Source organism: Schistocerca nitens, chromosome 5 (assembly GCF_023898315.1).
Source record: "Schistocerca nitens isolate TAMUIC-IGC-003100 chromosome 5, iqSchNite1.1, whole genome shotgun sequence".
Taxonomy (NCBI): Eukaryota; Metazoa; Arthropoda; class Insecta; order Orthoptera; family Acrididae; genus Schistocerca; species Schistocerca nitens.
Genome location: NC_064618.1, coordinates 728714506 through 728737552, shown reverse-complemented (window position 1 = coordinate 728737552; position 23047 = coordinate 728714506). Strand labels below are relative to the sequence as shown.

The 23047-nt window shown below is 40.4% G+C and overlaps 1 protein-coding gene across 1 annotated transcript in view; it reads left to right on the top strand.

Moving 5' to 3' along the window:
• LOC126260841 (papilin) overlaps positions 1-23047 on the top strand; it is a 267981-nt gene that overhangs the window by 31809 nt on the left and 213125 nt on the right. Inside the window, exons 4-7 of the mRNA XM_049958243.1 lie at positions 8925-9005; positions 9083-9255; positions 15520-15655; positions 17681-18021. Of these exons, the coding sequence (XP_049814200.1) occupies positions 8925-9005; positions 9083-9255; positions 15520-15655; positions 17681-18021 (731 nt within the window). The remainder of the gene's footprint in view (positions 1-8924; positions 9006-9082; positions 9256-15519; positions 15656-17680; positions 18022-23047) is intronic.

Here is a 23047-nt window from a genome sequence, read left to right as displayed (position 1 = left end):
TTATTCAGTATCTAAGTACTCCAGAACACACACAATCTCTTCATTAGTAAGATCGTGCTGACACGACATAATTGAAAATGCCTGTTACAGGCAAAATATCGCTATCTAACTGATGAGGTGAACAACACATGAAATACGATTAGCAGTTCCATCACAGCGTCTAGTATTTAAACCTTAGTGACAATGGGTCTATCATTATTCGAGGCAGCCATTGTTGACCAGAGCAAAATGCAGTGCAAGTATCTTTGTAATGATGAGGATATCAATATTCTAAAAAGGAGTTATGCCAGGGGTCAGTTGACCCGTACTGCCTTTCTAGGTATACTAAATGAAATTTCCATGAAATTTGGAAACTTAGCAAATTCCAATACACTGTTGTCAGAAGTAGAAAAAATAGGCAAATTTATGAAATTTGTTGGAGAGTTGTTAAAGACTAAATTGGTTATTGTGGAAATTAAAACTGACTGTTCAAGAGTTAAACTGTTTTTTTTTTTTTCTTTTTCTCAGGGGGGAAGCTAGTGTTAATAAAGTAGTCCTCAACAAATGCCACTGATCCATTTCTATAGTCTGGAAAGGTGAAAAAAGTGGATCTAATGTACTCATATCTTATTTGAAGAAGTTTGTGAAGCATATTTTAGCTAACAAGTTTTCATTTGCAACATGGAAATAGCTGTGTGAAGTTCCACTAAAAAATCTTACATTGTTGTTCAACAGCTTGTTGACTGAGACAGAAACACCTATATTTTTACTGACACTGAGTGACAGTTAAACTTCCTATTATGCATATATTTGAATGGAAATTACATTATGTATGCTGAATTTTTTGTTTATCAATTTTATACATGAATTCACCATTTAAGAACCTTTGTCTCAAAAAAGCAGATGTAAAATATGGCATTTCTTATGGCCTTGGCAGAATTACCTGCATATCATACAAAAGGATAATGATACTCTTAGCACATTCTTATACTGTAATTAAGTTTCTGCATTTTACTGTACATGTAATTGTGGGAGATGGATCTAAAAATTATCTTACTACAAGAATTTGCCACCAGTTTAATATTCCTGTCAGTCACCAAATAAGGAGTAGAGCTGTTATAATTTAAACTGGTCTGTGATACATATTAAATTGTGTATCTGCTGTATTTGTGTGCAACTTTTAAGTTGTTCTGAATTTCATTTAATACATGACAAAATTTACTTAGATATCCCCATCAGGATAATGGAATGTAGTCGAATTAAGTCGGCTGATGCTGAGGGAATTAGATTAGGAAATGAGACACTTAAAGTAGTAAAGGAGTTTTGCTATTTGGGGAGCAAAATAACTGATGATGGTCGAAGTAGAGAGGATATAAAATGTAGACTGGCAATGGCAAGGAAAGTGTTTCTGAAGAAGAGAAATTTGTTAACATCGAGTATAGATCTAAGTGTCAGGAAGTCGTTTCTGAGAGTATTTGTATGGAGTGTAGCCATGTATGGAAGTGAAACATGGACAATAAATAGTTTGGACAAGAAGAGAATAGAAGCTTTCGAAATGTGGTGCTACAGAAGAATGCTGAAGATTAGATGGGTAGATCACATAACTAATGAGGAGATATTGAATATAATTGGGGAGAAGAGGAGTTTGTGGCACAACTTGACAAGAAGAAAGGGCTGGTTGGTAGGACATGTTCTGAGGCATCAAGGGATCACAAATTTAGCATTGGAGGGCAGCGTGGAGGGTAAAAATCATAGAGGGAGACCAAGAGATGAATACACTAAGCAGATTCAGAAGGATGTAGGTTGCAGTAGGTACTGGGAGATGAAGAAGCTTGCACTGGATAGAGTAGCATGGAGAGCTGCATCAAACTAGTCTCAGGATTGAAGACAACAACAACAACAACAACAACAACAACAACAACATCCCCATCAGTGAAATATCTTCTTTTAATTGGGAATAAATTTTTTTAAAAAAAGTCATGTTGTTGTTGTTGTGGTCTTCAGTCCTGAGATTGGTTTGATGCAGCTCTCCATGCTATCCTATCCTGTGCAAGCTTCTTCATCTCCCAGTACCTACTGCAAACTACATCCTTCTGAATCTGCTTAGTGTATTCATCTCTTGGTCTCCCCCTACGATTTTTACCCTCCACGATGCCCTCCAATACTAAATTGGTGATCCCTTGATGCCTCAGAACATGTCCTACCAACCGATCCCTTCTTCTGGTCAAGTTGTGCCACAAACTTCTCTTCTCCCCAATCCTATTCAATACTTCCTCATTAGTTATGTGATCTACCCATCTAATCTTCAGCATTCTTCTGTAGCACCACATTTCGAAAGCTTCTATTCTCTTCTTGTCCAAACTATTTATCGTCCATGTTTCACTTCCATACATCGCTACACTCCATACAAATACTTTCAGAAATGACTTCCTGACACTTAAATCTATACTCGATGTCAACAAATTTCTCTTCTTGAGAAACGCTTTCCTTGCCATTGCCAGTCTACATTTTATATCCTCTCTACTTCGACCATCATCAGTTATTTTGCACCCCAAATAGCAAAACTCCTTTACTACTTTAAGTGTCTCATTTCCTAATCTAATACCCTCAGCATCAGCCGACTTAATTCGACTACATTCCATTATCCTTGTTTTGCTTTTGTTGATGTTCATCTTATATCCTCCTTTCAAGACACTGTCCATTCCATTCAACTGCTCTTCCAAGTCCTTTGCTGTCTCTGACAGAATTACAATGTCATCGGCGAACCTCAAAGTTTTTATTTCTTCTCCATGGATTTTAATACCTACTCCGAATTCTTCTTTTTTTTCCTTTACTGCTTGCTCAATATACAGATTGAATAACATCGGGGAGAGGCTACAACCCTGTCTTACTCCCTTCCCAACCGCTGCTTCCCTTTCATGTCCCTCGACTCTTATAACTGCCATCTGGTTTCTGTACAAATTGTAAATAGCCTTTTGCTCCCTGTATTTTACCCCTGCCACCTTTAGAATTTGAAAGAGAGTATTCCAGTCAACATTGTCAAAAGCTTTCTCTAAGTCTACAAATGCTAGAAACGTAGGTTTGCCTTTCCTTAATCTTTCTTCTAAGATAAGTCGTAAGGTCAGTATTGCCTCACGTGTTCCAGTATTTCTACGGAATCCAAACTGATCTTCCCCGAGGCCGCCTTCTACTAGTTTTTCCATTCGTCTGTAAAGAATTCATGTTAGTATTTTGCAGCTGTGGCTTATTAAACTGATTGTCCGGTAATTTTCACATCTGTCAACACCTGATTTCTTTGGGATTGGAATTATTATATTCTTCTTGAAGTCTGAGGGTATTTCACCTGTTTCATACATCTTGCTCACCAGATGGTAGAGTTTTGTCAGGACTGGCTCTCCCAAGGCCGTCAGTAGTTCCAATGGAATGTTGTCTACTCCGGGGGCCTTGTTTCGACTCAGGTCTTTCAGTGCTCTGTCAAACTCTTCACGCAGTATCGTATCTCCCATTTCATCTTCATCTACATCCTCTTCCATTTCCATAATATTATCCTCAAGTACATCGCCCTTGTATAGACCCTCTATATACTCCTTCCACCTTTCTGCTTTCCCTTCTTTGCTTAGAACTGGGTTTCCATCTGAGCTCTTGATGTTCATACAAGTGGTTCTCTTATCTCCAAAGGTCTCTTTAATTTTCCTGTAGGCAGTATCTATCTTACCCCTAGTTATATAAGCCTCTACATCCTTACATTTGTCCTCTAGCCATCCCTGCTTAGCCACTTTGCACTTCCTGTTGATCTCATTTTTGAGACGTTTGTATTCCTTTTTGCCTGCTTCATTTACTGCATTTTTATATTTTCTCCTTTCATCAATTAAATTCAATATTTCTTCTGTTACCCAAGGATTTCTATTAGCCCTCGTCTTTTTACCTATTTGATCCTCTGCTGCCTTCACTACTTCATCCCTCAGAGCTACCCATTCTTCTTCTACTGTATTTCTTTCCCCCTTTCTTGTCAATTGTTCCCTTATGCTCTCCCTGAAACTCTCTACAACCTCTGGTTCTTTCAGTTTATCCAGGTCCCATCTCCTTAAATTCCCACCTTTTTCCACTTTCTTCAGTTTTAATCTACAGGTCATAACCAATAGATTGTGGTCAGAGTCCACATCTGCCCCTGGAAATGTCTTACAATTTAAAACCTGGTTCCTAAATCTCTGTCTTACCAATATATAATCTATCTGATACCTTTTAGTATCTCCAGGGTTCTTCCATGTATACAACCTTCTATCATGATTCTTAAACCAAGTGTTAGCTATCATTAAGTTGTGATCTGTGCAAAATTCTACCAGGCGGCTTCCTCTTTCATTTCTTAGCCCCAATCCATATTCACCTACTACGTTTCCTTCTCTCCCTTTTCCTACACTCGAATTCCAGTCACCCATGACTATTAAATTTTCGTCTCCCTTCACTATCTGAATAATTTCTTTTATTTCATCATACATTTCTTCAATTTCTTCGTCATCTGCAGAGCTAGTTGGCATATAAACTTGTACTACTGTAGTAGGTGTGGGCTTCGTATCTATCTTGGCCACATTTATGCGTTCACTATGCTGTTTGTAGTAGCTTACCCGCATTCCTATTTTCCTATTCATTATTAAACCTACTCCTGCATTACCCCTATTTGACTTTGTGTTGATAACCCTGTAGTCACCTGACCAGAAGTCTTGTTCCTCCTGCCACCGAACTTCACTAATTCCCACTATATCTAACTTTAACCTATCCATTTCCCTTTTTAAATTTTCTAACCTACCTGCCCGATTAAGGGATCTGACATTCCACGCTCCGATCCGTAGAACGCCAGTTTTCTTTCTCCTGATAACGACATCCTCTTGAGTAGTCGCCGCCCGGAGATCCGAATGGGGGACTATTTTACCTCCGGAATATTTTACCCAAGAGGACGCCATCATCATTTAATCATACAGTAAATCTGCATGCCCTCGGGAAAAATTACGGCCGTAGTTTCCCCTTGCTTTCAGCCGTTCGCAGTACCAGCACAGCCAGGCCGTTTTGGTTATTGTTACAAGGCCAGATCAGTCAATCATCCAGACTGTTGCCCTTGCAACTACTGAAAAGGCTGCTGCCCCTCTTCAGGAACCACACGTTTGTCTGGCCTCTCAACAGATACCCCTCCGTTGTGGTTGTACCTACGGTACGGCTATCTATATCGCTGAGGCACGCAAGCCTCCCCACCAACAGCAAGGTCCATGGTTCATGGGGGGGGGGGGGGAAGTCATATACACTAATAAACACAAGTGTCTATGTACTAGAAACCAAAGAGGCATGTCTGTTAGACAGCTGTACAAAAGTAAAAAAGAAGAAAGAGGGTAGAGCTGAAACAACTGTCCCTTTTAAGCATTCTGACAATCTGTCTTCAGGGGGGGGGGGGGGGGGTAGGACAACACCAATAAACCAGATGCTATTCAGTAATTTCTTCATCCAGAAATTAGGACATCTGCTGAAATGAAATTAATTTTTAGTATTAAAAAGTGTTCAGCAATGAAAAGTGCTCATTTCCCATTGTCTGTGCAACGGTGTAGTTGTTTCAAGATATATCATGCAATATTGGATGTTTTACCATGGGGAAAGCACTTAATTACACAGATCAGTTAACATCCACACTGTCTGACATAAAGTGAAGCACCCTGAAAGGGAGGAGGAAATGAAATAAAAATTCACAAGTTGAGAGGATATGTGATGTTATTTCAGTCAGCACAAAACTGAGTCAAATTTAAAAAGAAATTGTCAGTAAAAAGTCAGTTATTAGTATGACTTTGCACCCCCTCCGTCCTGGATGACAGAACTTATTTGGTTGGGAAGGGTATTGCAAAGCCGTTATAGCCTCTCCTGAGACAAGCTGCCCTCCAACTATTGTAACTCATCCCTGATATCCTGGATGCTGGCACCAGAACAGAATTGAGAACCAAGCTGATCCCACACAAACTATATTGGGAACTGATTGGGGAACCTTTCTGGCGGTGAGTGTATCTCAACATCATGCAGACAGTTCAAAACCATGTGCCATTTCTGGATGAGAACTGAGGCAAGCCGGTCTTGATATCCTGGTCCCTGATATCTTGGGTAGTGGTACCAGTATGAAGTTGATATCTGAGCTAGTCCCACAAAAGTGCTATTGGGGCAGATGAAGAGATTTTGCTGACAAAGGGAGTATCTCAATGTCATGCAGATAGTTTGTAGAGACACTTGCCATATGTGGACAAGAATTATGCTGATGAAAAACAGCACCACGAAACGGTCACACAAGAGGAACACATGAGGACGCAGGATGTCTGTCACATATACCATTGTGCCACCATAGTTCTATCACTCACTACCAGCTTTGACCCAAAGTCATTTCCAATGGCTCCTCACACCATGACAAAAGGAGTAACATTGCTGTGTCTCTCCAAAACTTTGGAAGAATGGGACCTCTCCCCAGGTCTCTGCCACACTCAACGACTGTGGTCATCTGGGGTAGTACAGAACCACAAATCATCACTACACGATGCAACACCATTAATCAGTAATCCATGCTTCCTGGTCACATCACAATTTCAAACACAACTGTTTGGGTTGTGTTCTTAATGGCAGCCTGTGCCTAGGATGTTAAATCCCTACTCAGGTTGCTGCTAGTCTGTGACCAATGGTATCCAGGCAACATAGAATGTTTTTGGATGGCAGGCACTGATGTGAAGCGGTTACAATGCACTAGCAAACAATACCTTGTAGTGGTCAGACGTGGTCAACTGGAACCTTGATGATAAGTATGCTTGCCCTCATGTTGTTATACAGTCCAACAACGGGCCACTGTCACATACAAAGACACTAAAAATCTGAATATTGCATGATTTGACTGCCAACCTAATGGAGACTCACAATGAGGCACCTTTCAATCTCTGTCAGGTGTTGGTAACACTGTCCCACATGAGTACATGGCATCTGATTCTGTTCATGTACTTTCCTTCTCATCCCGTGCAGTAAGTCTCCCCTGACCCATGATTCTGGGTGACTTTCCCTTTTTCCTAGACCTCTCAAGTCGTTTTCCTTCACCCCTCTTCCTTCCCCTTCAAACTTCCTGCCTGAAGAAGGAGACACTGGCTCCCAAAGCTTGCCAATCACAACCTTCTTTTATTTGTGTGTTCTGCCGCCACTTGCTGAGTCGATTTTTTATGTATCCAATTAAATTATTTTGTATGCCCTACCAACTGCACCAGGTGGCCAAAGAAACACAGATAGATCCTCCCAGCCAAGTAATGTCATACAATCATTTCATATATTTTACAGATCTGGTAACAATGAATGACACTAATGCACTCTGGTGGTCATTCTACTTGTCACAGAGAATTGCAGCTTTAATCATTTAATACTTACCAGTGGTGTGTACATGTACGAAGTTATGTTGGCATCCTGTCATGTCTTTTTTTTTAGGTCACTGTAATAGTACAGGACATTCTATAGTAAGTTTGAGGTAATTTACAAATGTAACTGGATTCTGGAATTTATTTAGTGAGACATATTTTATATTGACTGTTGCCATTTCATTTGACTTGAAATCAGCCAGTCACTTGCCAGATGTTTGTTTTCAGATCATTAATTTTGGTTGTAAAAATGCTGCAACTATTTGGTTGGTGCATAAGCTCGTAGCATTTTCATTTTGCATGTGGGTATTCTAGTTGCTGTAGGTTTATTTATCAATTGTCATTTTTTATTTGTAGTTCACTGTTGCTATTTGAATTTCCATTTTGTCATTTGGAGATAGAGATGGATGTGTGGATGCTAGAAAATGGAGTACCAGGTGGGAAAATCAAAACATTCAACATATTCTTCTGTTTGAGTTCAGTGGAAGGGTGACAGCCATGGAGGCAGCCAGAAACATTTGTGCCATGTATGGGGTTAATACTACTGGACTGACCACAGCATGTTCAGGAAGACCTTTGGGGTTTGGTGAAGATTGTTTAAACACATTAATCCACACTGATCCATGTCAGTGCATTTGAGAATTGGCAAATGTGATCATTCCACCATCGTGAGACATTTGTATGCAATGGGAAAGGTTCAAAAACTGGGTTTTGGGTACTGCATGCTCTAAGCCAAAATCACAAAAATCAGCAGGTGGCAATAAGGGCTTCTCTGCTTCCTCGCCATCACCTGGCTCATGAACAACACCAACCATTTCTATCTTGTATCATTCATGGTGATGAAAAATGATGTCTTAATGCTAATGTAATGGAAAGAAAGGAATGATTGAGCCCAAATAAAGCAGCAGTTCCCCATACAAAGAGCTGTGCACATCTAGAAAAGATAATGTTATGCATCTGGTGGAACTGTGATGGCATGGTGTACTGCAAATTGCTTTCCCAAGGTGTAACAATCACTGCTGACATTTGTTGTCAACAGCTGAGACATCTTGCAGATGCAATCCAAGAACAGTAACCACGAAGGCTCTGTGAAGTGGTACTACACCATGATAATGGCCGCCTGCATTCTGCTAGACTGACAAAAAATGCTGTATAGGAGTTGGGTTGGGAAGTTATTCCACACCCACCTTATTCACCTGATCTTGTGCCCTCAGATTTTCACCTTTTCTGCTCTCTATTAAACAACCTCAAAGGAACTTCCTTGCAGTTAACAATGTGTTCCAAACATGGGTTGATGAGTTCTTTGCTTCAAAAACACATTATCTCTACAATGCTGGAAATAAAAAGTTTCCCCAGCATTGGCAGACTGTTGTAAATAGTGAAGGAAAATATATTATTGATGACTAAACTGAATGTTATACGTATCTGTTGTGGTTATTGAACTTACAGAAAAACACTAGGAACTTAAGCACCAACCCAATATTTTGCAATCAAAATCCTATAGTGTTAACTATTTTTTTCCTGTTTCTTCCTCAGGTTACAATGACATCCTTCTGATCCCTGCAGGAGCAACAAACATACGTGTTCATGAACTGAAGGCCTCTAGCAACTACTTAGGTTGGTGGTGTTCTGCCTGTCTTCGTTAGCTGTTCGTTTTACTTTTGTTAGTATACTAAATCAAATACTGTTTCCAGCAATCAGAAACGAAAGTGGCCACTATTATTTAAATGGAAACTGGAGGATTGACTTTCCGAGAAGCCTAAGATTTGCTGGAACAATATTTCACTATGAGAGAGTCCCACATGCATTCTTGGCACCGGAATCCATCTCTGCTCTTGGTCCAACAAGGGAGGCTGTTTATATTGTGGTATGTATTATATCCATCTTGGTACATGAAAAGAAAAAGTATACTTTTTTCAAGAAGATTTAAGCATTTCCTGAACTAAAATTGACTTTCCTGAACTACAATCGGCTGCAATTCATAATATTTCTTGTGTCTTAAAAATGAAATGACTGATGACAGCATGTAACAAATCAAATATGACAAATGACAAATAAATTTTTTTTAAAGTAAGTACTGTACTCAAACTAATACCTAGCATATGCAGTATCAATCTATATGGCTCAGGTAGAAAACTTTACAATATATTCACATAGCATGTCCTATACCATTCATGTCACTGATATATCCCACTCCCCCAGAAACAGGAGCTCCTTTGAAAGACAACTCTGCTGTAATTCCTGCACAGATTTTTATGTGAACATGGCCAGCAAGTTGCTATCTACCTGCATCCACACAAATGGCCCTCATCAAACAGTGTTCATAAGCAAACTTGACCACCCACTGACATAGTAAGGTGCACAGCATTCAGCCCTGCACAATGTGCTGCACAGTATTGTGCACTGCACAATATCCTCCACTGCATAAACCAAGCTATCTGTATCATCAGACATTAGGTTTCCTGAAATGCACAGGTGGGAACTGTTCTTCAAAAATATCATTCACCCTCATAATATTTTTCTGTTATTATTAGTCCTTCCGTGCCCTTGTTCCCGGACTGTTTCCTGCCCTTCCACCCTATCTCGCAATGTTTTTGCTTCTCTGTATCCATCAATTCAGTGAAATTTATAGGCGATAATTTGAGTTGTTGCCAAGTGCAGCTTCTGGAATAGTGCTGTGAGGCCACATTTATGACAAAGAAACAAAGAAATATATACAAACTGCACATGAAACATTGTTTCTGAGTATGTGTTCTCTGGTTTGAAGAGGCGTGTTGAGATTGACACAGTCTGTACTAGTACTGTGCTGTGTGAAAAGCTAGGTTGTCCGTTTCTACAAGCTTCTTATGACAGGGGTAGAGCCAAGTTTGCTTTGACTTAAAGCTTTATGTTCTTTCCGACAGAGAGCAGTAACGTGCAGAACCTACAGAAGAACAATTCTGCCATCTACTGACAATGTTAGAATAAAATTGTTGAGGCTTTCATGGCCACTTGTTGACAAATTACCTGGTGACTTCTGCTCCATGTTCTTTGGCAAACATTTGTTTGATAATTTTTCTGATGTTGCTCCAGTACCAGTGATTGGCATTGTCAAATCTTTGCCCTTCATTGCTGGTCCACCACAAACAGTGGAAGGTGAAGCTATGACAATGCCAGCCAAATGTGCTCACCAAACTTCAGGAAATTTATCAAATGAACGCTGTCCAGAGAACCCGAGACAGAATCCTACAGACAATTTGTCAGTGTTAGAATACATTCTGGACACAAACTTCCTGCAACCAAGTGTTACAGACTTCCTGCTAGTTAATGGTAATGCCCTGGGAAATGCAAATTAATGCTTAATTAAACCAAATGCAAAAATAATACACTTAAATACAGTTATAAATGGTTTGAATACAATTATGCCGTCAAATTTAGAAACTAAGAGGCATTATTTCAGTATTATGAAAGGTATAGTTGCTGCTCACCATATAGCAGAGATGCTATAGGCACAACAAAAAGACAGTCGGAAAATGAGCTTTTTGCCAACAAGGCCTTCATCGAAAATAGATGCCATACACATACACACACACTCACACAAACGCAACTCACATACACATGACCACTGTCTCTGGCAACTGAAGCCAGACTGCGAGCAGCAGCGCATGATGGGAGAGGCAACCTGGTGGTGCGGATAAAGAGGAAGCTGAGGCAGGGAGAGGGAGGGACAGCATGGTAGGCGCAGGGGATGGTAAAGTACTGCTTGTGGGAGCATACAGGGATGAGGTGAGGTGGAGAACAGGTAGGGCAGCTAGGTGCAGTCGTGAGGTTAGACAGGGGGGGGGGGGGGAGTGGAAAAGAAGACAAGTCAAGTAAAAAGACTGAGGGTACATTGGTGTAATAGAGGGCTGCGTAATACTGGAATGGGAACAGAGAAGGGGCTAGATGGATAAGGACAATGAATAATGAAGGTTGATGTCAGGAGGATTATGGGCACAAAGGGTATATTACAGGGAGAGTTCCCACCTGTGCAGTTCAAAAAATGTGGTGTTGGTGAGAAGGATCCAGATGGAACAGGCTGTGAATCAATCATTGAAATAAAGAAGGTCTTGTTGGATGGTATGCTCAGCAACATGGTGGTCCAGCTGTTTCTTGGTCACAGTTTTTTGTCAGCCATTCATGAGGACAGACAGCTCGTTGGTTGTCATCCCCATGTAGAATGCAGCACAGTGGCTGCAGCTTAGCTTGTAGATCACATGACTGGTTTCACAGGTAGCCCTGCCTTTGACGGGATAGTTTATGTTTGTGACCAGACTGGAGTAGGTAGTGGTGGCAGGACATATGGGGAAGGTCTTGCATGTAGGTCTATTACAGGGATATGATCCATTAGGCAAGGGGTTAGGAGCAGAGGTTGTGTAGGAATGGATGAGGATATAGTGAAGGTCCGGTGGACAGCAAAATACCACTGTGGGAGGGATGGGAAGGATAGTGGGTAGGACATTTCTCATTTCAGGGCATGACATGAGGTAGTTGAAATCCTGGCAGAGAATGTAATTCAGTTGCTCCTGTCCTGGGTGGTACTGAGCAGAGGAATGCTCCTCTGTGGCTGGATGGTGGGACTTCGTGAGGTGGTGGCTGACTTGAAAGGTAAGGCACAGGTTATCTGTTTTTGTATGTGGTTGGGAGGGTAATTACGGTCTGTGAAGGCCTCAGTGAGACCCTAGGTATATTATGAAAAGGACTACTCGTCACTACAGATGTGACAGCCACGGGTGGCAAGGCTGTATGGAAGGGACAGCTTGGTATGGAATGGATGGCAGTTGTAGAAGTTGAGGTATTGCTGGGGGTTGGTCATTTTGAGATGTACTGATGTAGCCATCTTTGAGGTGGAGGTCAGCATCAAGGAAGATGGTTTGTTGGGTTGAGTAGGAACAAGTGAAGTGAATGGGGGAAAAGGTATTGAGGTTCTGGAGGAATGTGGATAGGTTGTTCTCACCCTTGATCTAGATTGTGAAGATGTCATCAGCGAATCTGAACCAGGTGATGGTTTGGATTCTTGGTGATTTGGAAGCATTCCTCTAGATGTCTCATGAATAGACCGGGACAGGACGGTGTCATGCGGGAGCCTGTACCGAACCCCAGATTTGTTTATAGGCAATGCCTTCAAAGGAGAAGTAATTGTGGGTAAGGATATAGTTGGTCATGGCGACTAGGAAGGAAGTTGTTGGTTTGGAATCCATCAGATGTTGGGAAAGGTAGTGTTCAATAGTGATAAGGCCATGAGCATGCTATATAAAGGGAGGTGGCACCAGTAGTGACTCCTTCCTGAATTTTCCACTGTTTGTTTATTTCAATATCTGTAGGTTTCAGAACTTTAGGGATATCGGTACAGAACAAAAAACCAACATACAACGTGTTGAGCACCTGTTTTCGAAAGAAAAGTGTTGTGTTTATGTTTATGTTCATCACGTTTGTGTAATACAGTTCTGTCCAAACCATGTTGTAGTTCGTTGTGAGGTGAGATAATTAAAACACTACAACTCTGTACAAAGTGTTTTCTTTCTGTCTAAATTCAGTTGACTGTGAAAGTTACAAACATGAACAAAGTAAGCGAATTATTAAAAATATCATTTAGCAACAGGTTTTGGATTCTAAGTGGTGGTGGGAGAGAGTTTTTGAGGTTGGGGTAAATGTAGTAGGTCTGCGATACGGGGTTTGTCAGCTATGAGGGGACGTGCAGGAGGTTTGGAGGTAGTTGTAGAGGTGGTGGATAATTGTAGCCCAAGGTGGGAGTCGGAAGTGAACAGGGTGGAGAGTTTTTTGAGGTGTCGTAGTGCCTGTTGCTGTAATTTCTGGTTTTGACTACCTTTCATCGTGCCATGAAATGAGGAATGTCCTACCCACTATCCTTCCCAAAACTCCCACAGTGGTATTTTACCATCCACTGAACCTACATAATATCTTCATCCATCCCTACACAACCAGTGCTGCCAACCCCTTGCCTCATTGTATACCTGTAATAGAGATAGATGCAAGACGTGTCCCATACATCCTCCCACCACTACCCACTCCAGTCCAATCACAAAAATCACCTAACCCATCAAAGGCAGGGCTACCTGTAAAACCAGTCATTTGATCTACAAGCTAAACAGCAATCACTGTGCTGAATTCTACATAGGCATGACAATCAACAAGCTGTCTGTCCTCATGAATGGCCACCGAAAAACTGTGACCAAGAAACAGCTGGATCTGCGCTCTGTCTAACCTCCTGACTCCACCTGGGTGCCCTACTCATCCTCCACCTTGTCCCTGTATGCTCCCACAAGCAGCACTGTACCGTCCCCCACCTCTACCCAGCTATCCACCCCCCTGCTCACTCCAGCCTCCTCCTTACCCCCACCATGGGGCTGCCTCTCCCATCATGCGCTGTTGCTCGCAGTATAGTTTCAGTTACCAGAGACTGTGAGCATGTTTGTGTGAATTGCATTTGCATGAATGTGTGTGTGTATGCTGTCTATTTTTGATGAAAGCCCTGTTGGCCAAAAGCTCACATTTCAACAGTCTTTCTGTTGCGCCTATCTGCAACTCAGCATCTCTGCTATATTGTGAGCAACAACTATCCTTTTCATAATATTGTTACATTCCATCCTGGATTTTCCACTGGTTGATTATTTCAATATTTGTATATTTCACAACAGGGTTATTGGTACAGGACAAAAAACTAACATATTAACCATATGTTGAGCACCTGTTTTCAAAACAACAATGTAGTATTTCTATTTATGTTCATCACATTTGTGCACTACAGTTGTGTCCAAAGACATTGTGATTCATTGTGAGGTCGAGTAATGAAAACCGTACAGCTGTGTGCAGAATGTTTTCTGTATGTCTCAATTAAGTTGACTGTGAAAGTTAAAACATGAACAAAGTAAGTGAATTATTAAAAACACTATTTAGCAACAGGAGGCTCAGTGAGAAAATTAAGATAAAACACTAGGTAGGCCAATATGCAGCAGCGAACAAAAAATTGGCATCATAAGATCAGTCAGGATTTTTACCATAAGAACAAATGGATTTGTGCTGGTGAAGAAGACAATGGTGTTTTTGGCTTTCCTTTTGTGTATTTTGGGGAGATGTTAATTGGTGTAAGACTGGAATAACTGATACTGGGTACACATGATCTAAAATGAATGTATATGAAATGTTAAAGTAACACAGGAATAATGTTGCGAGTCTTCTTTTGTAGGCAAAACGAACTTTCAGCAGAAATTAGATTCGCAATATGAATGAACAGTGTGTGTGTGTGTGTGTGTGTGTGTGTGTGTGTATGCACTCCTTATGAGCAGTGAAGAATTGCATGGTTGATGTGTGTGCGTCCACATGCATTTTTGTGTGTTTGTGTGTGTGTGTGAGAGAGAAAGATTTTTTAGGTTGGTAATATGTTTTATTTCCCATGCAGGTATGAAAGAAGAAAAGCAACCTCTCTCTCTCTCTCTCTCTCTCTCTCTCACACACACACACACACACACACACGTGCAAAATTCTGTAATTATACAAAAGAAGAGTGCTGTTGTAACAAGTTGTTCCCACTGTCCCTCCTGCTCCTCTCCCCCCCCCCCCCCACGTCCCCCACCCCCCACCCCTACCCCCACCCCATCCCCACACCCCTCCACCTCAGTGTAATGCTTCAGTGGCCACTGTTCACCAAAGTGATACATGTTGAAGAGGAAAAAATATACTTTACAAAAGTTTGTGTTGAATGCATTGATAAAAGTTAGTTTAAGATATATGTGGGCTTTTGTTTACAAAGGAAGCCTTACTGTTAGTAACTAAGATGATCATGTTGGGAACTGCCATTGTGGAGAATTCTGAAATATGATAACTGACAATTTTTCACATCCTTCTCACACAGAGTCATCTTCTCTAGCAGAGGTTTTATGGTCTAATGCAGGAAGTATTTCTAATTTTGATTATTAATCTGTAACATTTGGTGATATTGCTTGTTTGGAGTGAATGTTATTTTGGTGTGAAACTTGTTTTGTGTTTATTTCACATTTTTTAAATGAAGGTTATTGAACACAATTATTTTTTTGAATCGTACAAGTAGAAAGACATATTGCTTTCTTTTTAAAATATTTTTTTTTTCTTATAGCTTTTATACCAAGGAACTAATCCTGGAATACATTATGAATACAGTATTCCTAAAGGAGTTTCACAGCCTACAGATCCAGACACCTACACATGGATCCCTGGAGAATTCTCAGACTGTACTGTGACATGTGGTGGAGGTAAAGCAAAAATAAATTTTTATTTATCTCCTATCAGTCCTTACAGTTGCATCTGTATATTTAATCCAGAAATCATACACATAACTCAGAAATCAGTCTCGTTATTTTCCGATGTCCTCCCAGGTCTATTGGTAAATAAAGTGTAAGAGAAAAGAGTGTCTTTATAAACTCCACTACAATTCCTAGTTTAGAAAGTGTACACAGATCTTTATGTATTTAACAAATTTCTGGAACACTGTGAAATGTGATGCTAAGAGCATGTTAATAATGAGTACTTTTTGTGATCCTGAAATTCAGTATTGCTACATCCAAGAAGGGGTTATGCAGCTGAGGAACAACAAAAAATGGAAGATGTGAGTATTCAACACAGTTTATTCCTCTACAAACAAAGACAGAAAACAGAACTGTACAAAATTCAGTGACTGGACATGCACTGCCACTGGGACATTGATAGTGAAATCCATGGAAGACACTGGTGATCAGAGTGCTGAGTAGAAGAAAAATCAGAATAGTTCAGTTCCTAGCAGAGCTGAAGTCCAGATGAGAGTGATCAAAATGCTTGGCATTATGGCAACAGCTGTAGCTTAGTCCAGGATGAGACTGCCTGGGTGTGGTGCTGTGTGTACTTGTGAATCCCTGGCAGCATACGAATATACCCACTGTCAGTGAACCTGTGGTAGTGTGACACAGCATGATTGGATCGATGCCAATGTGAGCTATTTTGTCAGGGCATGCAGCTCAGTGTTGCTACGATACATCATCTTCCCTCCTAGAAACCCATTTGATTTGACAAAGCAGCTCTGTAATACTCATGTGTTGATTGAACATGCCAGTAACAAATACAGCAATCTGAATTACTTCAATGTCTTCCTTTAATCTGACCTGATATGGATCCCAAAAACTTGAGTAGTACTCAAGAATAGGTCACCCTAGCATCCTATATGCAGTCTCCTTTTAGATGAGGTGCACTTTCCTAATAGTCTCCCAATAAATGTAAGTTACCATTTGCATCCTCTACTACTGGCCTTACTTGGTCATTCCATTCCATGTCACTTTTCAACGTTTTGCCTAGATATTTAATTGTCGTGACTGTGTCGAGCAGTGCACCACCAATATTGTATTTGAACACTACAGGTTTTGTTTTTCCTACTCATAGCATTAACTTTCATTAGTCTACATTTAGAGCTGCCATTCATCACACTAAATACAAATTCTGTCTAAGTCATCCTGTATCCTTCTACAGTTACTTTTATTTACACTACATCATCATCATCATCAAACAGTTGCAGATTGCTGTTCATCCTATCCACCAGGTTATGTGGGTATATCATTGCACTACAAACCAGTCTGGAGTAATTAACTGCCAAGTGTTAATGCAGTGAATTGACATCTTAGGGTGAGAGGCGCTGTCAGCCTGATGACCAGTTATATGGAGTAAGAAGGTATACTGAGAGTGCAAGGGCAGTCTTTCAGTCCACAGATGCTGTGAGATACACCAGCCAGAGTCCCTAAAGCCAAGATGGGACATACAACAGCAACAGGGCTTCCAGAAAAGCTGACCAGATGAGAAAACCAGGCCGAATGAAATCACTATTGTCTGATCGCTATGCCCAAGAATTCCAGCTTATTATGATTTCCAGGCTAAAATTCTGTCATGAGGAAAGCACTAGCTTATTTGACTCTCATAAATACCACTCAGATCAGACCTCTCTCTCAGATGTTCTCAAGTTATTGCCGACACAACAGTGTTCTACTGTGTACATGATTGTATTTGTCCATTTTTGTTATTTAACAAGTTTAAACTTACATTATCTTAAAGCATTTTGGCCATATGTTTTGATATTTAATGAAATGTTCTATGATACTTTAGAGAAGTCTGCACTTCATATTTGAAAGAATTACTTTGTGTGAGACTGCACATGATAGTCTCAGGTGTTGGAGTGTTTGAATACATGAATTTAATACATGAATTCATGAATTTAATATAAAATCTTCAAAAATCTAACTCATAAATTTGTATTTCAGGTTTCCAGGTGCGAAATGTATCATGTATCAGACGGAAAGATGGAGTAGTTGTTCCTAATGATCTCTGCGATCCTTCATTAGAACCCAGAAGGAATGAATCTTGTGGTACAGATCCTTGCTTGCCTGAATGGTCTGTTGGTGAGTGGGGCAGCTGTAGTGCTACTTGTGGTGGGGGAGTGCAGACAAGGCCAGTTTATTGTGAAAGAATAGTTAGCAACAACCTCCCATCTATAGTAGATGAGGAGCAATGTCTGGAAGTATTGGGTCCAAAACCTCTCATGTCACAACCGTGCAATCAGGATGTTGTGTGCCCAACATGGCATGTTGGCCCTTGGAGACCTGTAAGTACCATAAAAATTTCAGTTGTAAGATAAAAATAAAAATCAAATGAATATTATTGTTAGTTTGTATATTAATTGGAGTACTGTCATGGGCTGTGTCGACATTGCTTCAGATACATGTTGACTTACATACATTTAATAATAAAAGATTGTTATTGTAACCTGTGTCCAAAATGAATTTTTATCCTACACATTTCATATAAACTAGTATTCAGAAGGCAGAGATCTAAATGCACATTTAGATGTAAAGTAATTAGACAGTAATTATAAGCAGCTGTGAACAGAAATAGTGTAAATGAAATACATAAGGCATTGAGTAGTACATTTGTATAGTAAAATAATATTTTTAATATTAATTGGTTTAAAGTGTTATAAATTATACACTCTGAAAGTTCTTGTTTGGCATTTCAGTATTGGTTGTTCAACACATGCTCATGTGATGGAAATAATGCATTGTTGCCAATTTTGCTCATCCAAATAATAACGTAAAGATGTTTCTTGAGATTGTACAACAGATTTTTTTATGTTATTCATTTGTGTCCAGTAGCTAGCTGTGTATGCTTCATTTGTATTTATTTACCAGCTCTGCTAGTAATGTTGCTGTTTATTGTCATCGTAAAGAATGCTACAGTGTGAAGTGTCTCTTGGACTTCTCAATAAATATAACAATAGTAATTTATTTTCATTGTTGTACATGTAGTTGCTACATATTTTGACCATGCATTACAGTATTGCCATAGTTAGTGTATACAATTTGGCATGCGGCGGTTAAACTTAGTATATTAAACTGCTCAAGACAGTTTTGCACCACCTTTATGACTCTCAGAGTTTATGTTTTCTTGACAGAAACCAGAATACTCATTTGACCACAGAAAACTGAACACAGGGTGAGTCACTAACTATCGCCACCAAGAATAACTCCGGAAGTATGATCAGAGGTGTAAGTTTGTGGGACAAAAGTTGCATGGGATAACGGGGGCCATAATATGATGTTGGTCTTTTGTTGCTAGTTGGGGTCACTTCAGAGATATGATGGTCAACTTTGTTTTCTTAAATGGGATGCTATAGTTTGTTACTTATTTTCTGATAGTGGCTATCAAGACGAATCCAATGATGTGTAACACTAAGGTGTTTGAAGGTCAACGAAGGTCACAAAGGTGGCATGAACATCCATTCACAGAAGGTGTTCGAAGTGATGACCATTGGTATCAATGTAGTGCTGCAAACTTCGTATCACGGATTGAGTGGTGTTCCTTATCACATAGGCACTTATTGAAGCACATGCTCTGACAATTCTCTCTCGCATATCTTCAGGTGTAGTTGGGATGTCTTTATAAACAATGTGTTTTACGAATCCCCACAAGAAAAAATCCAGAGGCATCAAGTCCGGCAAACGAGCCGGCCATGATTTTTGGATAAAAACAGCATGGTTCTGCTGTCTGCCCCATGCACCTTGCTCATCTGGTGGAGCTCCGTATGCCACGGCAAACTGGCTGACACTGACGGCGGCGGTGCACAAATGCTGCGCAGCTAGCGCCATTCGACGGCCAACACCACGGTTCCTGGTGTGTCCGCTGTGCCGTGCGTGTGATTATTGCTTGTACAGCCCTCTCGCAGTGTCCGGAGCAAGTATGGTGGGTCTGACACACCGGTGTCAATGTGTTCTTTTTTCCATTTCCAGGAGTGTATTTCTTCCAATAACAGACCTAAGTTTTCTTGCAGGAATGTGGTGTACTTCCTGCCATTGAGATTTCCTTCTATGAAATAGGGGCCTATAATTCTGTCCTCCAGATTCCCACACCATCCATTCACTTACCATGGTTTTTGGTTTGCAACTTGCCACAGCCAACGTGGATTTTCAGTTGTCCAATAATGCATTTATGCAAATTAACATTTCCATGTTTCATGAATATAGCCTCATCAGTAATTAAAATCAAATTAATAAATGTGTTATCCCTCTGAATCTGAAGTTGATCCCATCGGCAGAATTCAATGCGACGCATACAATCCGTACCAGTTAATTCTTGGTCGAGACGGGTATGGTAAGGATGATATTTATGGTGATGCTGAACATGAACAACAATACTCTGGCTCATGCCAGATTCCCTTGCGATTTGACACAAACTAACACTAGGATCTCTAACCACAGTGGCGAGAGTACCAATTTCCATTTCCTTGTTAGTAACTTTTCTTTGCCAAATATGTTTCCGATGTGTTAAAGATCCAGTTGTTCTCAATTAGTCATACATATATTTAAATGTATGATGTGTAGGGTGAGTATGTTGAGGATATCTTTCAGCATGTAAGTCTCTTGCTCTCACTGAATTTCGTTGGCATTCTCCGTAAATGAGAAGCATATCGACTTGTTCTTAGAAGGAATACATCATTCACATTCGCTTGATTTGATGATATTAGTCTTACTGTTCCTACTAGTGTTGTATTGTGAAACTGTTGAATGGTGTTTACATGTCAATGGCACATTAGATGGATACGCAGTAATCGGTGCATACTTACTATTTGCATGATAAACGAGAGAGAATTATCAGAGCATTTGCTTCGATAAGTGCTGAAGTGATAAGGAATACCACTCAATCCATGATAACACATCATTGGATTCGTCTCAATAGCCACTATCAGAAAATAAGTACCGAACTATAGCATCCCATTTAAGAAAACAAAGTTGACCTTCATATCTCAGACACGACCCCACCTAGCAACAAAAAACCAATTTCATGTTATGGCCTCCATTGGCACAGGCAACATTTGTCCTGCAAACTTTTCAGATACTATCATACTTTCAGAGTTATTCTAGATGGCAATAGTTAGTGACTCACCCTATATAACTGAGTTTGTATTGTCTGTACAGTTCAGTAGAGAGTGTTGTGTCTCCAGTCATGAACAGGACAGTACAGCTTGTGTGCACTGTTGAGTCTGTCAGCATGCCTTAGTAATTTAATCGTAATTTGTGCACACATTATTACTTTATAGTGAGGAGGGATGTCAGCATGTGAAGTTGTCCTTTGAACTTTTGTAGCCCTTACTAATATCATTTGAATATTTAACTGCTGTCGTGAAACACGAAACTTTGAATATCTGTCTTGTAGTGGTCATCCACAGTCAAAAACACTAGCTGATGACCACTACTTACATGTTAAAGCACTATAGGTACCCAAAGAAGAATGAAGCAAAACTGTGCGCTGCTGTTATGGAGGCAACTGGGGAGTTTTGTCAGTTCAGACAGTATTCACCTGTCTGCACATGATGAATTTGGCCCCTGAGTATCCACTACAAGTAACAGAACAAACCCACTAGGACTGTGATACATGAATAAGATAGTAAAAATGGAGCCTGGGTCATTGGTTTCTGGTTCTCTTCACAGGTGTGTGCAGGGTTTATCAAACAATCTAAACAAGAACCCTAAAAAGTTTTGGTCATATGTAAAATCGGTAAGCGGATCTAAATCCCCTATTCAGACACTCGTTGACCACGATGGCACCGAAACAGAGGACGACCAAAGAAAGGCAGAAATACTGAATTCAGTGTTCCGAAGCTGTTTCACTGCGGAAAATATTGAAATAAACGATATCGGAATTGAAAAACAACTGCTATCACTTAGTAGCGGAAAAGCATCCGGACCAGACGAGATACCCATAAGATTCTACAGTGATTATGCTAAAGAACTTGCCCCCTTTCTATCAGCAATTTATCGTAGATCTCTGGAAGAACGTAAAGTACCTAGCGACTGGAAGAAAGCCCAGGTCGTTCCCATTTTCAAGAAGGGTCATAAATCAGATGCGAATAATTATAGGCCTATTTCGCTTACGTCAATCTGTTGTAGAATAATGGAACATGTTTTGTGTTCTCGTATTATGACGTTCTTAGATAATACAAATCTCCTTCATCATAACCAACATGGATTCCGCAAACAGAGATCATGTGAAACTCAGCTCGCCCTATTTGTCCAAGAAATTCACAGTGCCGTAGACACTGGCGAGCAGATTGATGCCGTATTCCTGGACTTCAGGAAGGCATTTGATACGGTTCCACACTTACGTTTAGTGAAAAAAATACGAGCTTACGGAATATCGGACCAGGTTTGTGATTGGATTCAGGATTTCCTAGAAGAAAGAACACAACATGTCATTCTTAACGGTTCAAAATCTGCAGATGTAGAGGTAATTTCGGGAGTACCGCAAGGAAGCGTGATAGGACCTTTATTGTTTACAATATACATAAATGACTTAGTTGACAACATCGGTAGCTCCGTGAGGCTATTTGCAGATGACACGGTTGTCTACAAGAAAGTAGCAACATCAGAAGACTCGTACGTACTCCAGGAAGACCTGCAGAGGATTAATGAATGGTGCGACAGCTGGCAGCTTTCCCTAAACAAAGATAAATGTAATATAATGCGCATACATAGGGGCAGAAATCTATTCCAGTACAATTATGCCATAGGTGGTAAATCATTGGAAGCGGTAACGACCGTAAAATACTTAGGAGTTACTATCCGGAGCGATCTGAAGTGGAATGATCACATAAAACAAATAGTGGGAAAAGCAGGCGCCAGGTTGAGATTCATAGGAAGAATTCTAAGAAAATGTGACTCATCGACGAAAGAAGTAGCTTACAAAACGCTTGTTCGTCCGATTCTTGAGTATTGCTCATCAGTATGGAACCCTTACCAGATTGGATTGATAGAAGAGATAGACATGATCCAGCGAAAAGCAGCGCGATTCGTCATGGGGACATTTAGTCAGCGCGAGAGCGTTACGGAGATGCTGAACAAGCTCCAGTGGCGGACACTTCAAGAAAGGCGTTACGCAATACGGAGAGGTTTATTATCGAAATTACGAGAGAGCACATTCCGGGAAGAGATGGGCAACATATTACTACCGCCCACATATATCTCGCGTAATGATCACAACGAAAAGATCCGAGAAATTAGAGCAAATACGGAGACTTACAAGCAGTCGTTCTTCCCACGCACAATTCGTGAATGGAACAGGGAAGGGGGGATCAGATA